Source organism: Ochotona princeps, chromosome 1 (assembly GCF_030435755.1).
Source record: "Ochotona princeps isolate mOchPri1 chromosome 1, mOchPri1.hap1, whole genome shotgun sequence".
Lineage (NCBI taxonomy): Eukaryota > Metazoa > Chordata > Mammalia > Lagomorpha > Ochotonidae > Ochotona > Ochotona princeps.
In genome coordinates this window covers 52,558,664-52,581,703 of record NC_080832.1, presented here as the reverse complement: position 1 = coordinate 52,581,703, position 23,040 = coordinate 52,558,664, and the positions used below count along the sequence as shown (strand labels likewise).

Below are 23,040 nucleotides of genomic sequence, written 5' to 3'. Positions count from 1 at the left end.
GAGTCAGTTGTGGGAGTTAGACACTGGGGATCCCTTTAGGCTTGGGAGGGCAAAAGTCTGCCCTTTCTCACCTGTGGTTTTCCCGGATTTTGGAGGCCCCACGATGAAAATCCGAATTGGCACCGTGGGCTTGGCTTTGGGTTGGCGGATGTATTTGATTGGGTTTTTCATGAATTTCTCTTTAGTTTCCTTACTAGATAAAAAATAGATGTACTGCCGATGGATGATAGGGTAAATCGGCATCTCTGCGTTGTCGGCTGCCTTGATCGTGTCTCCTTCGTTTAGCTGTAACACAGGTGGAGTTGTAAGTTTGTTTCCATCTGTGCATTTCTCCCAACTACAGTGCAGGGAAGCCAAGTGGTAAAATCAGAAAAGCGTCTTCCTTACAGCAGAAGAAAACTGATCAGAATCAAATGTCAACATCAAGTAACTGAAAAGTACAGACGATATAAACACATGATCAGTGTAACACTTCCTAGTTGACTTTCAATGTGCTTCAACTACAGGAAGTTCTTTCAATTTTTCTCTGACGGCTTTAGTGTATATGTTAATTGTTTCAGCCAAGAGGTTAACGTCTACGTTTATTCCTGGGCCAGTTTATCCTCATGAGTAGGTTGGTTCTTAAAATGTGGCGTCACGAAACAAATTGTTCCCTCACTCCCAGTAATGTGCACTAGAAATCCTAATCCTTATTCTTCTATTTGAAGATAGGATCTTACAGCAGGTATTGAAGATGAAGTGAGGACATAAGGATGGGGCCGAACCAGGATCACATCCTTCTAAGAAGAGGAAGCAGCTGCAGGGGGTCTGTCTGAGGGACAGGCCAGGCAAGCCCACGTAGAAAATGGCTGTCTGCAAGCCGGTGGGGAGGCCTCAGGAGAAATCAAACCTGCTGTCACCTTGAGCTTGACTTCCAGCCTCCAGCACCATGACAAGGTCAAGTTCCATCTTACCCATGGTGCTCTGTGTGGCGGCCAGAGCAGACTCATGCAAAGCAGGTTTCAGGGTTGTCTTTCAGGGGTCTACTGGTGGTTAAATCCCACTGAGTTCTGTCCCACATCTTGGTTCAGATACTGTTCCACCCATCAGTAGCCATCAGGAAAGGCAGCCGAACCCCCAAAGGCATGGGTGTGGGATGGGGCAGAGAATGGGGCCCACCTTTTTACACGGGCATATTCATTAACACCAGGGTTGAGATTATCAGCTACCGCTGCGTGTGGTGGACAGCTGTGACAGTGTGGTGGCTGTACCACTTCTTCCAAGGGGTCAATACTGATGGCCAGTGTTATGATTAATAGCATCATTCTAGGACTAGGATGGGATGGGGTTGTTTATGGCTGGGAGTGAATGGAACCCACAGGAGGAATGGGGGATGCTGTCTGCTCCATGGTATGTGTTTGGTGAGAAAAGACGAGCATTTTAATTTAATTTCTCGTTTCCCCAGGATTTTTGTAACTGGGTTAAGACTGTTCCACAATGCTTATGTTTTTTGAAATTAGTCATTCTTTTTTTCCTGGACAGACCTGAAGCAGGCAGGCAGGCAGGCAGGCAGGCAAGCCAGCTCTCAGAGACATCAGCTGAAATTACCTTTACTGGGTCCCAGTAACCAAAGGAGCTCATGTACTTGTAGGTGTGCATGAGCATCTTCTGTGCAAGCTGCAGTGGGATGGGGTAGCATTTCTCAAAGATACTCTCGCGGGTTTCCACCAGCGGCTTTAGCTTCATGTTCAGCATATACTGGACAATGTGCATTTTCCGAGACCCATTGATGAGAATGACGGGGATCAAAAACTTCTCAAATTCCTCCTGACGAGAGAAACGATAAAAGCCAAAAACATTTAGTGGGGGAGGGAGAAACAGTTTGCATATAGTTGTAGCATGTGATCACTGTGGGTGACTGTGTTCAGCTTCTAGGTGCTCAACGCCCCAGCTGCAGGTGGCTTTCCTGGTGCCCAGGATTGGCCAGGCTTATCATTCACCATGGTTAAGTGGTACAGACAGCAGGGATTCCAGCCCTACAACATACATTTCCTTAGGAAACAATACATCAAAAAAAGACTGGAACCCAACTGCTTTCGCTCCAATTCTCCAAATGTTATGTCCTGAATTTTGACAACTTCAAGAAAAGGGATAACCTGTATTATTTGTAAATTATTTATATCCGTTTCAAATTTTTCTCCCAGTTCACTCTTGAGATGCTCCACGGCTTCGGATTCTTGCTCCTCATCTTCCTCACTCATCTCTTCCTCGTCCCTCGGAAACTCCTCTTCCAGGATGTTGTCAATGTCGTCTTCCTCTTCTTCCAGGTCTTCCTCACTAACCTCCTCATCTTCTCTCTGAGCCATCTAAGGAAGAAAATACTCCATGTTACTGGGCATAAAAACCAAGTGAGATGTCATCTGGAATCTTCTGTGGTGATTATGTTTTGGTTGCTAGTACACAGCAATATTCATGTAGCAATACAGTAAGATTTCATTTTATTTTATTTTTTAGAGATTTATCTGTTTTTAGTGAGTTATGGGCAGAAAGAAGAGAAAGAGAGAGAGAGGGGGAGAAAGAGAGAAAGAGAGAGAATATCAATTTTCCATTTGCTGATTTATTCCCCAGATGGCTTCACTGGCCAGTGCTGGGCCGGGCTGAAGCCAGGTGCCAGGAACTTCTGGGTCTCCCACATGGGTGGGTACAGGGTACCAAGGACCTACATCATTTTTGCTGCTTTCCAAAGGAAAGTAGGGAGCTGGGTCAAATGTGTAGCATCCGGGACATGAATTCTAGCTCAAATGGGATGCTGGCATTGCAAGAGGAGGCTTTACCCACTATTTCAAATTTAAAATTTAACAAATAAAAAATGTTTATTTATTTTTATTGGAAAGTGAGATATACAGAGAGGAGGAGAGACAGAGAGAAAGATCTTCCAACTGCTTATTCACTCCCTAAGTGGCCCCCACAGCTGGAGCTGAGCTGACCCGAAGCCAGGAGCCAGGAGCTTCCTTTGGGCCTCACTTGGATGCAGGGTCCCAAGCCTTTGGACCACCCTTGACTGCTTTCCCAGGCCACAAACAGGGAGCTGGATGGGAAGCGGGGCCGCAGGGACACAAACCCGCGCCCGTATAGGATCCCTGCACATGCAAGGCGAGGACTTTGGCTACTAAGCTACTGCACCGGACCCAAATTTAACATTTTAAATGCCTGACACCTAACACCTTCAAGGTTCTGACATTACAATGATCTCACATACAGACAAGATAATAAATGCTGTTTAGCTATATCATTGTCAGATCGTTATAGATTTATGGTGGTCTTCAGAATAATATCTAATACAGTCTAAACAGGATAAAAAGCTTACTATCTATGCTAACTTGGATGGGATTAGTCTCCTTAACTGTAAAATGGGAATAATAAAAAGTATTTCTTTCACTGGGTTGTTGGGAGCACTAAATTTTAGAAGAGTGTCTGGCACATAGTAAGTGTGCAGTGGCTATCATGGGACGACAGCTCCTGCCATCTTTGCGTGAAGCCCTGTACTAACAGTGTCATGGCGCATGCTGCAGGTGCCTTAACTTCTAGGACAAGCACCTGTCTCCAGACAGAAACCAGGCAGAGGCTAAAAACCTTCCAGGCTGGACTGTGAAATACCGTCCTGAATATTTGCTTTCTGATGCCTTGAACTTCAATCTCAACCTGCATGCCCACGCACGTGTTCAGCTTGCTGTGTCATCCTGGAATGCACCCCATCCCCTGCCCCAGCCTCATGAAACATGGACCCAATCATCCAGACCCTGTCTTCTCCATAGCAGATCCAAGATGGGACTCAGTCCTGACCTTTGCTTCAACCTCATTCAAACCAGGACTTTGGCTTCTGCCCAGGATTTAGGATCCGCATCTCTGTTTACCATTCTTCCCGTCCTGGCTCACTGCCCTGTTTTTTCCTGATTTTCTCCTTCTAGCGGCTGCTGGGCTGCTCATCACTCCATAGGACAGACCCTAGTATTGCAGAAACAGGAACCAGAGGACTAAGGACAGAAGCAGGGTCTCTTGAAGTGCACTTTGAAAGCAAATGCCCACAAGATGGCGCTGTTTCCTGAAAGTTAATGCAAATAGTCGGCCGCTCAACCGTCTGGCATCCAAGCAAGGAGACAGTACACTCCTCAACTGAGCTGGGGCCCTAGGAAGTCCAGATTTCCACGTGAGGGATTCACATCAGCCAGAAACAGGAATCAGAGGCAGGGCCAGGAATCGAACCCAGGCAGTCTGAGATGGGATGCATATATCTTGGCTGCAAAGTTAAAGTACTTCAGCTCTTTTTAGTTTTTTTTGGTTTGTTTGTTTTTTAGTGTATTTATTTGAAAGACAGAACACTAAGGAGACAGATCTTTGATCTGTTGGTTCACTCCCCAGTTGTACGTAACATCCAAGGCTGGGCCGGGCTGAAAGCCAAAAGCTCTGGGACTCCCTGTTGAGCCTCCACCTGCTGCCTTGTGGGGTGGGAGTTGGGGGCAAGAGGGTAAGGGGCAAACCTCAGCATAGCCTTAACTTGAATCCAGAACCTGGGGATGGCAGGCAATGCCTGCCCCTCCTGCAAGGCTTTAGAATGCACCTTTTGATTTCATGTGGTTGGAGCTTGGGTGATGGGTGTCCACCCTTGTTGAGCCAAAGCATCCTTTGGCTGACTCACCTCACCTCTTCGCCTTCTGTCTCTGTCTGACACAAGTTCAGCCCGTCTTTTAGCGATCATATCTGTCTGTTAAAGAAGGAGACATTTCAACATTTGAAGAGATGATATAAAAAGTACTATCATTTTTTTTTCTGATAAAAATTACTTTCTAGTAATTTTTTTTTCCAAAGTGGAAGTCACATTTGGGTGGAAGACAGGTGGATGTGGCAGGGAAGCCTGTAGCTGGGAGATTCTTGCAAGGGGGACCTCTTGCTTGGCTGCGTCCTCTGCCCCACACCCTCAACTGCTGGTCAGTTACATCATGTATTTGCTTGTAGTGACAGGTGGATTTTATTTGTAGTGATAGATTTCTATTTGGAGGTTATTTGTTGAAAATGTTGGGTAGTATTTTATACGCCATTAAAACAATAACTGGAAAAATACATTTGGGCATATGAGGATAGCATGTGTGCCTTTTAAAATTAATTCTATTTGTGTATAATGAATAAAGTTCATGTATTCCATGATACAAATTTAGAAATTTGGAAGCATATGTACTTTTGTTTTAAAGATTTATTTGAAAGTCAGCATGATGGGGAGAGAGAGAGATTTTTCAACTCCTGGTTCACTCCCCACATGGCTGCGAGAGCCAGGGGTAGACCAGGCCAAAGCCAGGCACCCAGAGCTCCATCCACAGCCTCCATGTGGGTGGCACGGGTCCAAGCACTTGAACCATCATTTGTGGTTTTCTTGGGTGCAGTGATAGAGAACTGGATTGGAAGAGGAACAACCAGGATTAGAGCCAGCACTCTCACACAGGATGCTGGTGTCACAGGCAGGCAGCGGACTAACTTGCTGCTGGGCCACAGTGCCGGTCCCAGCATTTGCACATCGGAGATGGACACAGCAGTGGTATACAGAGCTTCTAAATATTCTTCTTTTCAACTTCTTTTTATTTGAAAGGCAGGGAGAGGAAAATGGAGAGGAAGGAAGAGAGCAAGCGAGTGTGTGTGTGTGAGAGGTATCTCCCATTTCTCCCACTTACTCCTCAAATGTCCAAATCAATGAAGGAATATGTATAAATATGTATATAGATAGATAGATATAGTATTATATACATTATGTATATTATATAATATATACTATATTGTATGTAGTGTATATATAGTATTGTGCATACATGTACGTATATATAATGTAATATATGTACATGTTATATATGTGTGTATGTGTATATTTGTTTACTTGTTTGTTTTATGCTGAAAAAAAAATACTTGCAAGGCAGGTGGTACTATCCCACTCAACAGGTGGCTTAGGAGAAATTCAGAGAGCTCAGTTCCTAGAACATCATGAAGCTGGCGTGAGGCTGGCACACCAAGCTCCCCGGTGAAGGTGTATGGTGTGCTGGCGGCTGCAGACAAGGCTGTGTGTAGTGAGAGCTTCAGATAGGAGCAGAATAGGGAGCTCATTGTGCTGGCTTGGGAAATCAGCCTGGAAGCTGCTAGAAGGATGGCCTGGAAGGCCTAAGGAAGAAGCTGTGGTGGGAGGGTGTGAGATGCAAGGAGCAGGTACACAACGGTATGTGTTGGCTCCTAAAACCCGCTGCCCACCTGCCCATGGCCTCTGAGGTGGTCAGAGCATGTGGCGCCCAAGATGTTCTCCTCCTCTGCTCTGTGCCTGGCACGGGGAGGCGGGGGCACCACCACGGCCTCGTCTCCCGGAGACATGGGTACAAATCATTACTAAAGTCTCGAATCATTTTTAGGTTTCATTACAAGTAGGCTTACAAATTGGAGGATCAATGTCCTCATTCTTAACTGTGGCCTGAAAACTGGATAGCATGTGTTGGTGAGGACTGCTTTGGCACTTCCATGGATGTCCAGGGTCTGCATGATACACACCCTGATTTTTGCCTTCATGTCTTTGATGAGTTTCTTCCTTTCAAATTTCTTCTGCTGTTTCAGCTTCCACTTCTTGATCTGGGAAGGGAGAAGGCGATCGGAGACATCTTGCTCGTCGACCTGGATGAAAATTGCAGCGTCTGGGAAAAATCCATGTTCCCCCAAGAACAGGGCCTCTTCCGGATAGCGTGGGAAACCATCCAGGATGAAACCTGTGGAACTAGGGGGAAATTTTCATCATTCATTTTATACCATGTGATTATTAGGGTAAAGAATCTAACAGCTGATGCATCTCAATAATGATTTTAGAAGTTTACTGTGTTGTCTTCTATTTTTCCACTTGTTCAGCTGATAATTCTCCTCTTAGGCATATCAGATTGAATCAAAAGCATAACATTTTATATCTATATTGATAACACAAAGGCAATTTAAAGTATTGGAAAATGGAATTACAAGGTAAATTGATTTGGATGCCAAAATAGTCACCAACTGACATTGTTTTCTTCTTTTTCCTTTTTTTTTTTTTAAAGATTTATTTATTTTTACTGGAAAGGCAGATTAGATTTATGGAGACAAAGAGAGACAGAGAGAAAGATCTTCCATTCATTGGTTCATTCCCCAAATGGCCGCAGTGGCCAGAGCTGAGCCAATCTGAAGCCAGGAGCCAGGATTTTCCTCCAGGTCTCCCACATGGGTGCAGGGTCCCAAATCCTTGGATCGCCTTCGACTGCGTTCTCAGGACACAAGCAGGGAGCTGGATGGGAAGTAGAGCAGCCGGGATATAAATTGGTGCCCATGTTGGATCCCAGTGCATGCAAGGTGAGGATTTAGCCTTTGAAGCATTGCACCAAGCCTAACATTTTTTTCCCCACAAAGTTCATGGAAAATGTGTATCATGGAAAAAGTACAAGTTAACAATAGTGCATGGCAAGTCTATCTTTCAACTGTGTTTTCCAGAAACTTCTTGAATTACCTGCTGAGGAAGGATATCATTACAGTTAGGGGAGGAATGGTTTCATTTCTTCTGTCACAGCTGTGGCTTTGGTTGATGACTTACAAGTCTTTATTCCCCACCTCTCTCCTGAGTTCTCATTTAGACTTTCCAGAGGACGGCATGTCTCCATCATTGGAATCATGGGGGCACTGTCCCGGTGGGACTCCCCCATGCAGCGACCCTTCCAATGCTGTCCCTTCTCACTCATCCATGCTTAAGTGCCACACCCGTTCTCCCTCCCTGACCTTCCCTGGACTCATCTGTTTCCACCACTGGCCCTTGGCTTAGCCCTGCCCATGCTTCTGTAGCACTAAGGCACTAGCCTTTTTAAAAAATCTCTTATTGGGGCCCGGCGAGATAGCATAGTGGTTAAGGTCTAATCCCGGCGGCCCTGCTTCCCATCCAGCTCCCTGCCTGTGGCCTGGGAAAGCAGTCAAGGACGGCCCAAAGCTTTGGGACCCTGCACCTGCGTGGGAGACCTGGAAGAGACTCCTCGCTCCTGGCTTCGGATTGGCTCAGCTCCAGCTGTTGCGGCTCACTTGGGGAGTGAACCATCGACAGAAGATCTTTCTCTCTCTGTCTCTCCTCCTCTCTGTATATCCGCCTTTCCAATGAAAACAAATAAATCTTACAAAAATCTCTCGTTATGCTTCCCACATCATGAAACACTATATGTCACTATAGAAAAAGCCAAAAATAGAGAAAAGTAATGAGAAGGCAAAAATTATCCATAAGCTCACATCCTAGAGGTGACTGATGTTTATTTCTTTCCAGTTGATTCTTTATGTGTCCACTTCTTTGTCATGTTGTAAATAGTTTGCAACTTAAAAAAAAAACTTCAAAAATTTTAACTGGCACATAAATGTTGTAAATATTTATGTGATATCACGCAATGTTTTAGTACGTGTATATATTGCATGATGTCCAGTCACAGTAGAAATACACTTATTTTCTCAAACATTTATAATTTCTTTATGGTAAATCCATTCTTTTTTGCTTATTTGAAAAAATTTACAGCACATTATTACTATGTATACTCAGCCTACTACATGAAAAACCTTACAACTTTTCACTAACTGTAATTATTTAATTCAGTACTAACGATAATTCAGTACTGGTTAAATAACCTGCAACTTCTTTTTAGATTCAACACTGTATAGTAGCATTTTCATGCGATTACAAATTCTTCTATATCATGAAATTTAATGGTTTTATAATATTTAGCTTTTTTATTTATAATTAAAATTTTTTCATTGATTTGAAAACAGTTACAGAGATATGGGAGAAAGAGAAAGAGAGAGAAAGAGAGAGGCGAGACAGACAATCTTCCATTTGTTGGTTCACTTTCCAAATGGCCATAATAGCCAGGACTAGTCCAGGCTGAAGCCAGGAGCCCAGAGCGTCCGCTAGGTCTCCCACGTGGGTGCAGGGGCACAAGTACTTGGACCATGTTCTGCAGTTTCCCAGGTGTATTATCAGGGAGCCAGATGGGAAGTGGAGCAACTAAGATTCAAATCAGTGTCTACATGGGATGCCAGAGTTCCAGGCCAAGGCTTAATGTGCTATACTACAATGCTGGCCTGATTAAAGATTGTACAGATTCAGTTTTTACTTCAACTTCAATTCCCATCTGTGTTGATTTGCATATATACTTATATGTGTCCATCTAGAAGCATATTTTCATAGAATGTGAGGTCAAGAGCTAAATTAATGATGTGGCTGCAGGTCACCCAAGTCTCTCACCACTGTAAATCTTATTTAGGAAACAAGAATGTTAAAAAAGCAAATCCAAGTTGATGACTAACAAGGCCACTTTCCTGTTTCAGCCACTGCCTAGGTAACAGCGTGCCCAGACCCCAAGAGGGCCCTGGAAGTGGTGGCTAGTTAGCTAGCTTCTCTACGGTTCAGATTCCCAATCCCAAAATGAGAATACAAAGGTTTTTATCCCATGGGCTTGTTATAAGGATTAAGGCAATGAGTCAGAACAAACATAGTTGAAAAGTACTTGGCATCTAAAAAGTTCTATATGTGTGGTCTAAAATCAATATTGTAAATTCCATTTTATTTTTGGGGGGATAGATATCAAGGCAAGAAATTATGGTTAGGACCCTGAGGTGAAGTTTGTTTTTTTAAGATTTATTTATTTGAAAGGCAGAGTTAGAGAGACAGAAAGGACAGAGAAAGATCTTCTCTCCATTGGTTCACTCCGTGGATGGCTGCAATGGCTGGAGCTGAGCTTATCTGAAGCCAGGAGCTGGGAGCATCTTCCAGGTCTCCCACATGGGGGTGCAGGGTCCAAGGCTTTGGGTCATCCTCCACTGCTTTCCCAGGTCATAAGCAGGGAGCTGGATGGGAAGTGGAGCAGCTGGACTCCAATTGGTGCTGCTAAGGAAGATTAATACTGCAGGTGCTGGCTCGACTTGTTGTACCATAGCACCAGCCTGAAGTGAAGCTTAACCTCCTGGAGACCTAGAGAGTGGCTCGATTTGTGGTCAGGATTGTTCTTAGTATTTGGGAAAGGGGTAACAGTTTGGAGAGTTACTAAGTCATGAAATTAAAATATAACTAAGTGGCTTACAGGGTAAAAGAGTTCAACATGTGATGGGGGGGGCGGTCTTTAGAACTTGGGTTCTCAAATATGGCTATGTATCAGGATCACCTGAACAATGCCCAAATACCAGTGTAGGGTCCCAGGCCCACATCCCTAGTGAACTTTGTTTTGTTTTTACTTGAGAGTGAGAAAGAGTGAGAGCTCATGAGAGAGAGAGAGAAAGAGAGAGAGAGAAAAAGAGATCCTATCAGTTGGAGCTGGAATGGAGCTAGGGAGTCAGGAACAAAAGCCACATCTCTCAAGTGGGTGACAGAACAACTGCTTGAGCCATCACTGCTGCCTCCCAGGATGCACACTGGTGGCAAGTTGAAGGCAGGAGCCAGAGCTTGGAATCGAACCCTGGGTCTCTTATATGGGTTGTAGGTATCTTAACTTTTTGGCTAAAAGTCTGCTCCCTCTAAATTTTCTGATTTAGTTGTTCTGGGATGAGATTCTGATATTAATATTTTTAAAAACTCCACAGATGTTTTTAATATGTAGGTCAAACGAGAATCACTAATTTACATGAGCATTAAGGAAAAACTGCAAAACTGAAATAATATTTTTATCTTTAATAATAAAGGAAGAGGGGCTGACGCCATGATGTAGCATGGCAAGCCTTTGCCTCGTGTCAGCATCTCATATGGGCGCTGGTTCCAGTTCTGGTGGCCCCAATTCCAATCCAGTTCCCTAACTGTGGTCTGAGAAGACAAAGGAGGGTGGCCCAAGTCTTTGGGCCCCTGCACCCATGTGGTTCCAAGCCAGAAAAAGCTTCAGGTTCCTAGTTTCAGACTGGCTCGGCTGTGGCCACTGAGGCCATTTGGGGAGTGAACCAGCTGATGGAAGATCTCTCTGTCTCTCCTTCTCTTTATAGATCTGCCTTTCAAAAAAAAAAATAGATCTACAAAAAAAAAAAAAAACCAACACAACAGAATAAAGCAAATAGTAGGCACAAATAGTAGGCCGTCCATGTACACAGTAAATTAAGTTACCGGATGGGTTCCTTAAACCACCATTCAGAAAGAAGTGCTTCAAGAATCTCAGGAGGCAATGGCTCGCTCTCCATCAGACTTGTCTTGATGGCTTCTTCTTCTTCTGTAAGCTGTATGTCTACTGGCTGGAAGCAAATATCAGAAAAGTCAAATGCATTTTAAAACTCTATGCTAATAAATAAATAGTGCTATAGTATGTGGGTCGTTAGCATGGCATCTCTATTTTTTAAAAAATTTTTCCTCTAAGAACTTTTTTTGTTTTGTTTTAACGCTAGGGCTTTGAAGTCTTTTCTTTAAACCATGAGCTCCTTAGTTATAAACAGTAAACAATGTCCCTAGAGCTAAGACAAGTTAGTTGTGACAGCATGAGGCATCCGTTTACACCGCCTTGTGATCACGCTGGGTCTCATCACTCCCTGCTAGAACCTTGTTGCTTTGTCTCATGTGATCACAAGGCTTAGCTGACTTTTGGCTACAATCCTACGATTCCACACAACCATCTCTCCAACCTACAGGCTGATTAGGGGATGGGTTGCTGCAGCCAGGTTTCTGAAATACCCTCTCCAGGACATTCTCACGTCACAACAACAAATAGAAAACATGCTCACCATGAAGTCCCATCAAGTCTTTCTGAAGCAGGATTACTTGCAGATTGATAGTAAAATGTAACAGTTCTTTCTAGAATGACATGATTTTAGTCCAGCCCTTTTTTCATCTGAAATTCTGCAGATGAATAAGGGCTGGCACACTGCTGCTTTTGAGTAAGTGGGATTTAATTACATAGAAATATTAAAAATCCTTTCATGGGCTTCCCAAGAAGCCAAGCAATCCACAAAACAGCCAAAGAATACCAAACTGCAGCCCAAAGCAGGGAGCATCTTGCTGCATTAGAAAATCTGGACCTGTTGAATTTAGCACTCTGGACTGACGTGTGCTTTTTAGGTTAACAGAACACGAGCTTCTAGCCATCTCTATGAAATGTGGAGGGGTAATATTTAAAGAGTGTGTTTGTAGGGGTGCTGCCTTACTTGCTGGATACCGCGTGTCTCTGCCCAATACGGCTCCAACTTTGATCACATTTAACTAGGGTCCCTGACTTGGGGTCACTTGAGAACACAATGGTTTTCCCACCTCAGAAATTGTTAAAAAGTAAGAATCAATAACTTTTGAAAAAACAACTCCACATAGAAACCATTTAAGAGATACAGACTTTCTCATAATTAATATTTTGAGATCCAGGGATGACATTTTTATATTCTCTGATAGAAAGCAGAGAATATAAATAATAATAACAAAATTTAGAATCTGGGTCAGACATAATAGTGGGCTCTGTCCCAACAGCTGCTGAGCCACAGTCTCGGCAGGGATGGCTGGCCTGGTTTGTAATGAAGCCACATGAAGCTCAATGTCTTTGTATTTCGGATGAGCAGGAAGATCCATATTTAGCACGTGGGGATAATGATTGATGAAATGGCCAATGGATTTCTCTTCCTAGGAGCTTCCTGGGGCTTCAGGTCACTTCTGTTGGACTTCCCCCACGCACACTGGTCAGCCCAGCCACCTGCCGAGGGCCGAGTGCCGTCACCTGCTTCTTTGCTTTTTCTTCCTCGACTGTCATGTTGGCCTGCATTGCAAGCTCTTCGAGCTCTTGCTTGGCTGCTTGCTCCTCCTCAGAGTCTTCCTCAAGTTCGGGCCCCACTCGTTTTTCTATTTTGAGCAGCAGTTTCTCTTGCAGAACCTCGTCAAACTGAATGTGGAAAAGGCCGAATTTCTCAGCTGCCTGTCTTCCACACACAGTTTTGCCAGCGCCCCGGGGACCCAGGAGGCAGATTCTCAATGGAGGGGCCTGTTGTGGTGGGGAAAGGAAGGGAGGACCAGAGTGGGAGGAGGGAGAGGGCGGGAGAGAAGGGGTGAGATGTTAGAACACCTTCTCCCTGTGGCTGGGAGGAGTGCTCACTTCAATCACTCAAAACGGTGTAGACAGGAGGAAGTCGGGGAACACACTCCACTGCACCTGCTGTGGTCTCAGGGAGTACCCACAACCCAGGATCAGCTCGACACAGTCACCGTGGCCAATGGTGTCCGTTGCATTGAACTCTTTACAAACAGCTGCGGTTAACGGAGCTGGGGGAAACATTCTTGAGCTTGATTTAGGCAATCCAGCAGACAGAGAGCCCATTTGTGGTGACACCCAGAGGTGCTGCCACAGATTCTGTCCTCTCCACATGGGAGACAGGACATCCATAGGCCAGCAGAGACCTGTGTCATGCGGAGAATTTGTTGTATGCTGCAACTGTGCTGTGTTTCATTCTCTGGATTGAATAAAACACTCCTTCACAAATTCTGGAAAGATACAGCATTCAATTTACCATCAAAGTCATTTTTGAGGGTAGGACCCAGTGGTAAATTCTGAATGTTGTGCACCCTTCACCATTATCCATCAGCATCAGCCCAGTCTGGGACTCCTTAAACAGAAACTCCCAGGTCCAGTTGTGGTGGAGTGGGTAAAATCTCTGCCAATGGTCGTGGTAGTGGTGGTGGTGGTGGTGGGAATGCAGGTTCCTGTCCTAGCTGTTTTGTTTCCAATCCAGCTCCCTGCTCATGACCTGGGAAAAGCAGTAGGGTTGGACCAAGTGGTTGGGCCCCTGCAGTCAGGTGGTAGGCCTGGATGAAGCTCCTGGCTTCAACCTGGCCCAGCCCTGGCCACTGTAGCCATCTGGGAGTAGACCAGCAGATGGAAGATCAATGTTTTTCTTTCTGTAACTCTGACTTTCAAATAAATACATCTAAAAAAAAGTAATAACTCCTAATCCCATCCTACTTGGCCCCTGGTAATGACTACTCCATTTTCAATCTCCGAGCTTTTGCCTATTTTAGATACCTCCTAGAGTTGCACCTCCCCTTTGGGCCTGACTTTAATAAATATTTTTAAAAAGAAGACAAAGAACTGTTCCAAGATGATGAACAAGTGAGAATTAACAATGGTTTCACAAATATATCACAGACAGAAGATAGTTCTGTACATAGCCATATATCAGGAGCCACCCACCCCAGCAGTTCTAAATGCGTTCATTTGATCAGGGACAGCTCACCCCACAGAATCTGTTCCCAGCTCAGCCAATCAGCGTTAGCCATTTCTGTTGCAAATCAACCAATCAGGGGTGGCCTGAGAGCTGCCTCTGGTTATGGACCAGTCAACAACGGTCTCCTCTGAGTAGCTGCAGTTCTTTAGTGGATCAGGCCAGTTGAAACTGAGGTAGCTGCTTAAGCCACAAATACAACATGTCTTTCTAGTTCTGATAAACAGACTGATACTTAGGGCTGGTTTGCTACAAGGCTTTTCTGAGGAAATCAAGGTAGAAAAGTATTTTATGTTGTTTTCTAAAATGTTGTTCTTTGGACCCAGATATTTTATGGGTTCAACACGGGTGAGGGAGAGAGAGAGAGAATGAATATCTTCCATTCCCTGATTCATTTTCTTGAAGCCAGGAACCAAGAACTCTATTCTGCTCTCCCACATGGGTACAGGGCCCCAAGCACTTGGAACATCCTCCGCTGTTTTCCCAGGTGCATTAGCAGGAAGCTGGCTCAGAAGCAGAGCAGCTGGGACTCCAACTGGTGCTCACAGGGGCTGCTGGCATTGCAAGCAGTGACTTCACCTTGGGCTCCACAATGCAGGCACCAGCAGGCTCCTTTATAAGCACTCAGGGGCAACAGTTGGTGGGGGAGGAATGCCCACCTTTAACGGTTCTTCATGAGCCACGTAGTCATTGGGATGCTCCAGGAACTTGTCTTTTGCCTCCACACTTGAGAAATAGTAGATCTTCTCTCGATATCTCACTGCTTCTTCTGTGTTGCCTGGCTGCAGGACGAAGTTTTCTTTGAGGACCACAGGACAGAAGTGCTTTGTATCTCCCAAATGCCTCCTTTTCTCTTTGATTCTGTCTTCATTCTGGAAATAGCATTCAACGTTTAGGTAATATTATGACAAAGTATTTTGATACAATATTACAGAGGAATTTAAAAAAATCATCCGGAGTAACATTTAATTTCTAACAATACAACATCATATGCAAAAAATCAGTTTCTTATATCTCTTTATGGTCACATCTTCAGTTTTTATTTCTTTAAAAATATATTTTTAAAAAAACTTTGGATTAACATATAATCCTTTTACATCTGTATAGCTACTATGCAATATTCCAATATACAGACATGAAGTGCTAATTTTAGTAATTGCTGTTTTTGGGCAAAGTCCTTTTTATCCTGGCTTTCCCTATAATTTAAAAGAATCTGAATATATTACCATTTTTGTTTCAAATGTTATTTATTGCTTCTTCTTTTTACCTGATTCAACTTGTTAAAAGTTTGTCTATTTCTCCTGTCAAAAAATAATTTTTTTCCCTTTATAGAATTAGGTCCACTATGCCTCACGTTATCTTTTCTCCTTTACCTACTTAAGCAAAAGCAGGGTTAATTTTATTTATATGAAAGGCAGAATTATGGGGCCAGGGGTAGAGTTCTCCTGTACAATGGCTGACTCTCCCAATTGCTGTAAAAGTCAGGGTTGGCTCAGCTTGAAGCCAGGAGCCCGGAACTCCATCTCGGTCTCCACATGGGTGGTAGGGGCCCAAAGACACAGACCATCCTCTGTTGCTTTCTCAGGTGCACTAACAGGGAGCTGGACTAGAAGTGGAACATCTGGGACTCGAATTGATGTTCTGATAGAGAACTTAAGCAACGCAGGTGATAGCTTTGTCTGCTTTTCCATTGTTTTGGCCCTCTCTTACCCACTTTTTCACTTTTTGTTTTGTTAAACATTTTTCATGTTTGTGAGTGAAATACTTATTATTACTATTACTATTATTATTATTTTTACAAATCTTTCTTGTTTTTCAATATATGCACATAAAGTAGGGCTGCCATTTGGCAAATGAAAACATAGCTTTCCCCAGTTATATCTGAATTTCAGACAAAAAAAACCTCTTAGTAGTGCTATGTATAAAAATATTCATTTATCTACAATTCAAATGTAACTGGACATTAAGTCTTATCTGGTGATTTTAAAAAAAGATTTATTTATTTTTGTTGGAAAGGCAGATTTATGAGAGAAAGAGAGAGAGAGAGACAGACAGACAGACAGAGACAGAAACAGAGATCCTCCGTCTGATGGTTCACTCCCCAAGTGGCCGGAAAGGCCAGAGCTGGGTCCATTCAAAGTCAGGAGCCAGGAGCCTCCTCCAGGTCTCCCACGTTGGTGCAGGGTCCCAAGGTCCTAGGTCATCCTCCACTGCTTTTCCAGGCCACAAGCAGGGAGCTGAATGGGAAATGGAGCAGCCAGGACATGAACTGGTGCCCATGTGGGATCCTGGTGCATGCAACGCGAGGACTATAACCACTGGCCTACCATGTTGGGCCCTATCTGGTGCTTCTAAGTTTTGATTTCTGCTATATACCACAAAACTTTTATGTGTGGTTTAAAAATTATCATGTGGGTTGAGTCTGTGATTTCATTATTAATTTCTTAATCCTTTAGCATTTGGAAAGAAAATGTGTGTAGTTTAAAATTTCTGAGTGGTTATGTTGAGGAAATGGAGGAGATGTTAACCTGGGGTTAATTTCTGTATTGTTTCAAGGGAAAAAATGAAGGGATTTCTCATTCTCTCTTGGTTTTACTGGGCATCGTTTATTTTTTTTAATTTTTTAAAAGATTTATTCATTTTTATTACAGCCAGATATACACAGAGGAGGAGAGACATAGAGGAAGATCTTCCGTCCGATGATTCACTCCCCAAGTGAGCCGCAACGGGCCAATGCGCGCCGATCCGATGCTGGGAACCTGGAACCTCTTCCGGGTTTCCCACGCGGGTGCAGTGTCCCAATGCATTGGGCCGTCCTCGACTGCTTTCCCAGGCCACAAGCAGGGAGCTGGATGGGAAGTGGAGCTGCTGGGATCAGAACTGGCACCCATATGGGATCCCGGGGCTTTCAAGGCGAGCGCTTTAGCCACTAGGCCATGCCGCCGGGCCCGATGGGCATCTTTTAACACACTAAGTAGCCTTGGCATTTCAGTGGGTCAAGCAGAGCCTGAGGAGCGGGGAGAGTGTGGGTGACAATGCGGATTTCCAAGATGGAAAAGGTGGATTTGTTTTTGCCAGGTTCACATGTGACAGTTGCTCTCTATAGTTGTATCTTTTCATTGACTTGCCAAATGAGGATGAATAAGAACAGAAGAATCCCACCTCCTCCTCTTCTTCCTCCTCTTCCTCCAGTTCCTCTTCAGCTTCGGTTTCTGCCTGATAGTCATCTGCTTCTTCGTCGTAGTCATCCACAGTTAATTCCCAGCCAGTGTATTGAAAAGGTTCTATTACCAAAATAACAAAAGTTATTGGAGGAGATAGTTTCAGAAGATGATATTAGCATACTGTAGCAGACAAAGGTAAGGAACATTGATTACTATGACTAATAAGGATGGACCATCACAGACCCTGTCACTGGTCTGCATATGCCTCACGACTCTCTTTTGCTCAGCCAGCATCTGTACTATCATCATGGCTTAATAATTTATGCATTCAGGGCCGGTGGCTCAGTAAGCTAATCTGCCACCTATAAGTGCCAGGATCCCATATGGGCGCCCGTTTGTATCCCGGCTGCTTCACTCCCCATCCAGCTCCCTGCTTGTGGCCTGGGAAAGCAGTGAAGGATGGCCCAATGCTTTGGGATCCTGCACCTATGTGGGAGACCTGAAAGAGGCTCCTGGCCCCTGGCTTCAGCTTGGCCCAGTCCCAGCTGTTGTGGCTATTTGGGAAGTAAATCAGTAAATGGAAGAGTTTCTCTCTCTTTCTCTCCTCCTCTCTGTAAACCTGCCTTGACAATAAAAATAAATAAGTCTTTTAAAAATGATAAATCTTTTATTTAAAAAAAATAAATCTCCCTAAGTGGCTCAATAGTTGGAGCTGAGCCATTCTGAAGTCAGGAGCCAGCAGCTTTTTCCAGGTCTCCAATATGAGTGCAGGCTTTGGGCCATCTTCCACTGCCTTCCCAGGCCACAAGCAGGGAGTTGGATGGGAAGTGGAACAGCTGGGATGTGAACAAAGGTCATATGGGATGCCAGCACTTGTAGGCAGAGTATGAGTTAATTGATCCTTTATTTATTTATTTTATGCTGGCCCCCTAAAATAAATAAGTCTTTAATACAATAATTTATATATTGAAGATATCCTGAGGCACATTGAATGTTTACTTCATGAACTATGAGGTAAGGTTTCTGAATTTCCAAATGCTTTACTACCATGACATGATAAGAAATTTATAATGTCAGTCCGTACTTTCCATCGTCTCAACTACTTTTTGAAGCAGTTCCTTCGGAGTCTTGTTGGTGATGTCTAAGTACAAAATTTGAATAAAAGATTCATGGAGTAATGCTTCCAGCTGTTTCCATGAGAAGGTATAGGAATTCAGTTTGTCTTTAAATAGCTCCATTTCGGGAACATCAGGGTAAGAGCCTTCTGGGAAGTCTGGTAGTACCACTGGCAAGGGAAGAGCAAGAAGACAGAGGTGTCAGAATCAGAGCCCTAGATTTACAACCCAAATTATCTATACTTTACAATATATATTTTAAAATTTATTTTTATTGGAAAGGCAGACACACAGAGAGGAGGAGAGACAGAGAGGAAGATATTCCGTCTGTTGATTCGCTCCCCCAAGTGGCCGCAATGGCTGGAGCTGAACCAATCCGAAGCCAGGAGCCTCTTCTGGATCTCCCACGCAGGTGCAGGGTCCCAAGGTTTTGGGCCATCCTTGTCTGCTTTCCTAGGCCACAAGCAGGGAGTTGGATGGGAAGCGGGGCTGCCGGGATGAGAACCGGCATCCTTATGGCATCCCAGTGCATTCAAGGCTATCGTGCTGGGCCCTACAATATTTTTTAAACACCTGACCTTTCAGTTAGCCTGCCTGTTGGAATATCCACAGCCCATATTCTTAGCTTTTCTTTTCTTTCTTTTTTTAATCAACTGATTTCAAAGGCAGAGTTACAGAGATAGAAGGAGACACACACACATATACACACAGATTTGCTGGTTCACCCCCCAGATGGCCACAGTGGCTGGGACTGGGCCAGAGGGAAGCCAGGAGCTCCTTCTGGGTCTCCCAGGTGACTTGCAGGGGCCCAAATCCTTTGGACCATCCTCTGCTCATTTTCCCAGGACACTAGTTGGGAGGTGGATCAGAAGTAGAGCCAACGGGACTTGAACCGGCACTCGTGTGAGAGGCTGGCAGAGCAGGCAGCTATGTTGCTACAACACTAGCTGCTGGATTGCTTCTGTTTCAGTCATGGCTCTCCTCCTGGTTCTAGCCTCTTGTTGCTGTGCACCCAGACAAGCAGCAGTGAGGCCTCATGGAGTTGGGTCCCTGCCATGCTAGGGGAGACATAGACTGGGTTTCACCACCAGCTTTGGTCTGGCCTGTCCCTGGTCACTATGGGTATCTCTGTGACTGAACCAATAGGAGTTCTGCCTGTGTGTCTCTCAAATGAATAAACAATAGGAAAACACTTGGAAAGAATATGCTTGATTTCTTAAATTAGCTGTTGACAGATTATTATTAGTTAAACCCAAAGTATTTGGACATTTAATTAATGGGTTTCATATGAAAACTTTAACTGTTAATAAAATGTATGAAATAAAATTTTATAAAAATCAGTGTTATAAGCTGACTAGATACACTTTTAATGGGTTAAGCTATGTGAATATAATGTATATCAACTGAAGAAATAAGTAGGAAAGAAATAAGTATGAAGTAGGAGTTTATGCCTCTGGGTCTCCCATGTGGGTGCAGGGCCAATGGCCTTGGGCCATCCTCTGTCACTCTCCCAGGTCAGAGCAGAGAGCTGGATTGGAAATGGGGCAGTCAGTAAAATTGAAATGTCAATGAAGTAGTCATAGGATGTGGTTAAGAACTTGCATTTGTTTTAACATATTGGTTACTCAATACCATGTCAATTAACTCCATAATGTTGTAAATTGTTGTTGATGCTATGCTGTGGCTTTTAATTGATCAGGATGATATTCTGCCAGCTCTGCCTTCAGACCAGAGATGGTCTCCCCAAGAAACCGTTGAATTTATCTGGACAATAAGATGCTGGACTCTATGCTTGGTATATGCTTGCAATGAAAGAATCTTGACTGAATTTTAAATCTATTACTGCAACAAGGCGGAGGAATCCTCCATGGGGGGAAGGTAGTGGGAGGGGTTTGGGGAATACCAGAGCCTATAAAACTGTGTCACATAATACAATGTAATTAATTTTAAAAAAAAGGAAATGGGGCAGTCAGAACTCAAACTGGTGCTCATACTATCACTTTTTCAGAATAGTTTTTAAATTAACAGTAATTGTGTATTTTGAGGGACATAATGCAGTCTTTATATGCACATAATACGCACCAATCGAATCAACGTAAACTACATCTCCTATTTCCTTCTTTTGACAGTATTCAATGAACTACTTTGAAGAGTCTAACCTGTTTCAGCCAGGTCTTCAGCTTCCACACCTCCTTTGGATCTTTTGGGAATTTGCTTTCCATCTGCAGCATCTTCAGCAGGCTCAGAGACTTAAGAAAGAAAAGCTAATGGTTAATATTTGGATGCCTAAAAATATCATTCCATAATAATTTAGGTGCAAACAAAAGTTGCACACACTGTTTAAATTATATGTAGTGTGAGGATAGCTTTAAAGGTTCATGGGAAAACGAAATAAAAAGGTGTCTAATTGCAAGTTTTCTATTAAGAAAAACAGTGTAAACCACAATCGAGTAAAGGGCACCAAACAGCCACAGATCATTCCAGAATCACTTAGCTTTTTTGACCTAATCCAAGAATGCAGTAGTTGGGGATGATGAATGTCTGTCATTAGTCTAGAAGAGTTGTACAAGGTAAATATTCACGGAGTACAATTTGAACTAGGTTGACACGTGGGTTCAAATCAATCAGTCTGTAACTGATAGTGCCAGGCAAGAAGTTTAAGTGAAAGAGGTGTGTGCACACATGTATGGGCACATGGTACACACTTTATCCTCCCTTCTGGTTGATAAACCCCAGTGTTGGATATACTTTGCTTCACTTGAGGATAAGCCTATAGCAAAATAAAACCTATGGGAAAGTGTTATTGTGAAGGGAAAGCGAATGTTGACTCAGACTCAGAGGAAGGCTTTGCTTCTGACAACAATATCTTATATAAGATGGAGCCAATTTTGCACGGTAGATGCTTGGAGAATCCAACCAGCACAAGCAGGCAGCACAGTTTGTGAAAAGAGCATCATAAGGCATAAAGGCAGGTCAATTTAAAGACAGAAAATTAGGAAAGCTAGCTGAAATGACACGATGCCAGTGAATCTGAAAAGGTTGGGGCATTTGGGACGCAGCAATACAACGGCAGATGTGGAGGCTGACAAGTCTCCAGTGTACAGAGAGAAAGGGCAAAGAGCAGGAATGTGTCTGAGCAGCTAACATTAGGAGACCAAAATTTAGTAAGTGACACAGAGAAAGCAACCAGAAGCGATAATTGAGTAATCAGAGATCGAAAAAAGCTCTCTGAATTCCAGGAAAACTTGCTCACATAACAGAAACATCCAACAAATAATGGTGGTGAAAAACACCCTTTGCTGTTATGGCAAAGCAAATTAAGCCATTGTCTGCGATGCCAGCCTTCCATGTGTGTGCCAGTTTTTGCCCTAGCTGCATCACTTGTGATACAGCCCTTCTAAGGACCTGGGAAATACAACTGAAGATGACTCATGGGCTTGGGTCCCTGCCATCCTAATGGAGGATCTGGATGAAGCTCCTGGTTTTGGCCTGGCCCAGTCTCAGCTATTGCAGCCACTTGGGGATTGAACCAGTGAAGACACCTCTCTCTCTCTCTCTCTCATTTACTCTCCCTCAAATAAATAAATAAATAAATAAATAAATAAATAAATAATAAAAAAAACCTTTTAGCATCCTTTCAGGAAAAATCCAACACACACAAATAATGTCAAATTAGACTTCTTTGTGTAAGACAAGGAAGCAGTATTACCATGCAAAATTTTGAGGAAAAAAAGGCGATGACCAGATTTCATAGCATTTAAATTCTTTTTTTATGTTTGAAAGCAACAGAGCTGGAGGAACTCAGAAAACAGATCACCCTGTTGCTTAAAAAACTTTCAGGGACCACTTAGTGGCTCAACAGGCTAATCCTAACCTTGCAAGCACCAGCATTTTATCTGGGCCCCAGTTTGTATCCTGGTTACTCCACTTCGGATCCAACTCCCTGCATATGGCCTGTGAAAATAACAGAAGATAGCACAAGTCTTTGAGACTCTGTACCTGCTTGGGGGAGTCAGAAGAAGCTCCTGGCTTCTGGCTTTGGATTGGCTCAGCTACGATCATTGCGGGCATTTGGGACGTCAACCAGCAGATGGAAGATCTTTCTCTGTCTCTCCTTCTTTCTATAAATCTGCTTTTCAAATAAAAAAAAAAAATCTAAAAAACCACTTTAACAAAATGTAGATCAGATAAAAAAGAGATGAGTCAAAATTGAAAATGTCAAGGATAGGGAAACTGTAAAATCTGGAAAAATCTCAGTAGAATTAGTAAAGTCACATGAACATTTTTATGACCTTCATGTTTTATCAAACTTGGCTGGCTCTCTGAGTGCCTTTGAAGCACACAGCTCAATGTCACTTCCATCAGCACAGAGGCCACTGTCTGGACTTTTTTTGAATTCTAAGCAGTTCATGTGGTTTTGAATTCTACATGTGACATCTGTTCATTACAATCTGCGCAGTGACAGACTGCACAACAAAGTCAACCCCAGAGTTTAAGTTTTAGGGTCAGCTTTTCCCTAGGCATGTACGTGAGCTTTTCCTATGATGAAA

The 23,040-nt window shown here is 43.5% G+C and overlaps 1 protein-coding gene across 1 annotated transcript in view; it reads right to left on the bottom strand.

Annotated features, from left to right (window-relative positions):
• AK9 (adenylate kinase 9) overlaps window positions 1-23,040 on the bottom strand; it is a 100,141-nt gene that overhangs the window by 12,771 nt on the left and 64,330 nt on the right. The window contains exons 22-32 of the mRNA XM_058659685.1: window positions 20,650-20,739; window positions 18,460-18,660; window positions 17,374-17,495; window positions 14,871-15,083; window positions 12,717-12,977; window positions 11,132-11,256; window positions 6,556-6,775; window positions 4,676-4,741; window positions 2,136-2,345; window positions 1,588-1,806; window positions 72-285 (exon numbers count right to left, since the gene is read on the bottom strand). Coding sequence (XP_058515668.1) covers window positions 72-285; window positions 1,588-1,806; window positions 2,136-2,345; window positions 4,676-4,741; window positions 6,556-6,775; window positions 11,132-11,256; window positions 12,717-12,977; window positions 14,871-15,083; window positions 17,374-17,495; window positions 18,460-18,660; window positions 20,650-20,739 — 1,941 coding nt within the window. The remainder of the gene's footprint in view (window positions 1-71; window positions 286-1,587; window positions 1,807-2,135; window positions 2,346-4,675; window positions 4,742-6,555; window positions 6,776-11,131; window positions 11,257-12,716; window positions 12,978-14,870; window positions 15,084-17,373; window positions 17,496-18,459; window positions 18,661-20,649; window positions 20,740-23,040) is intronic.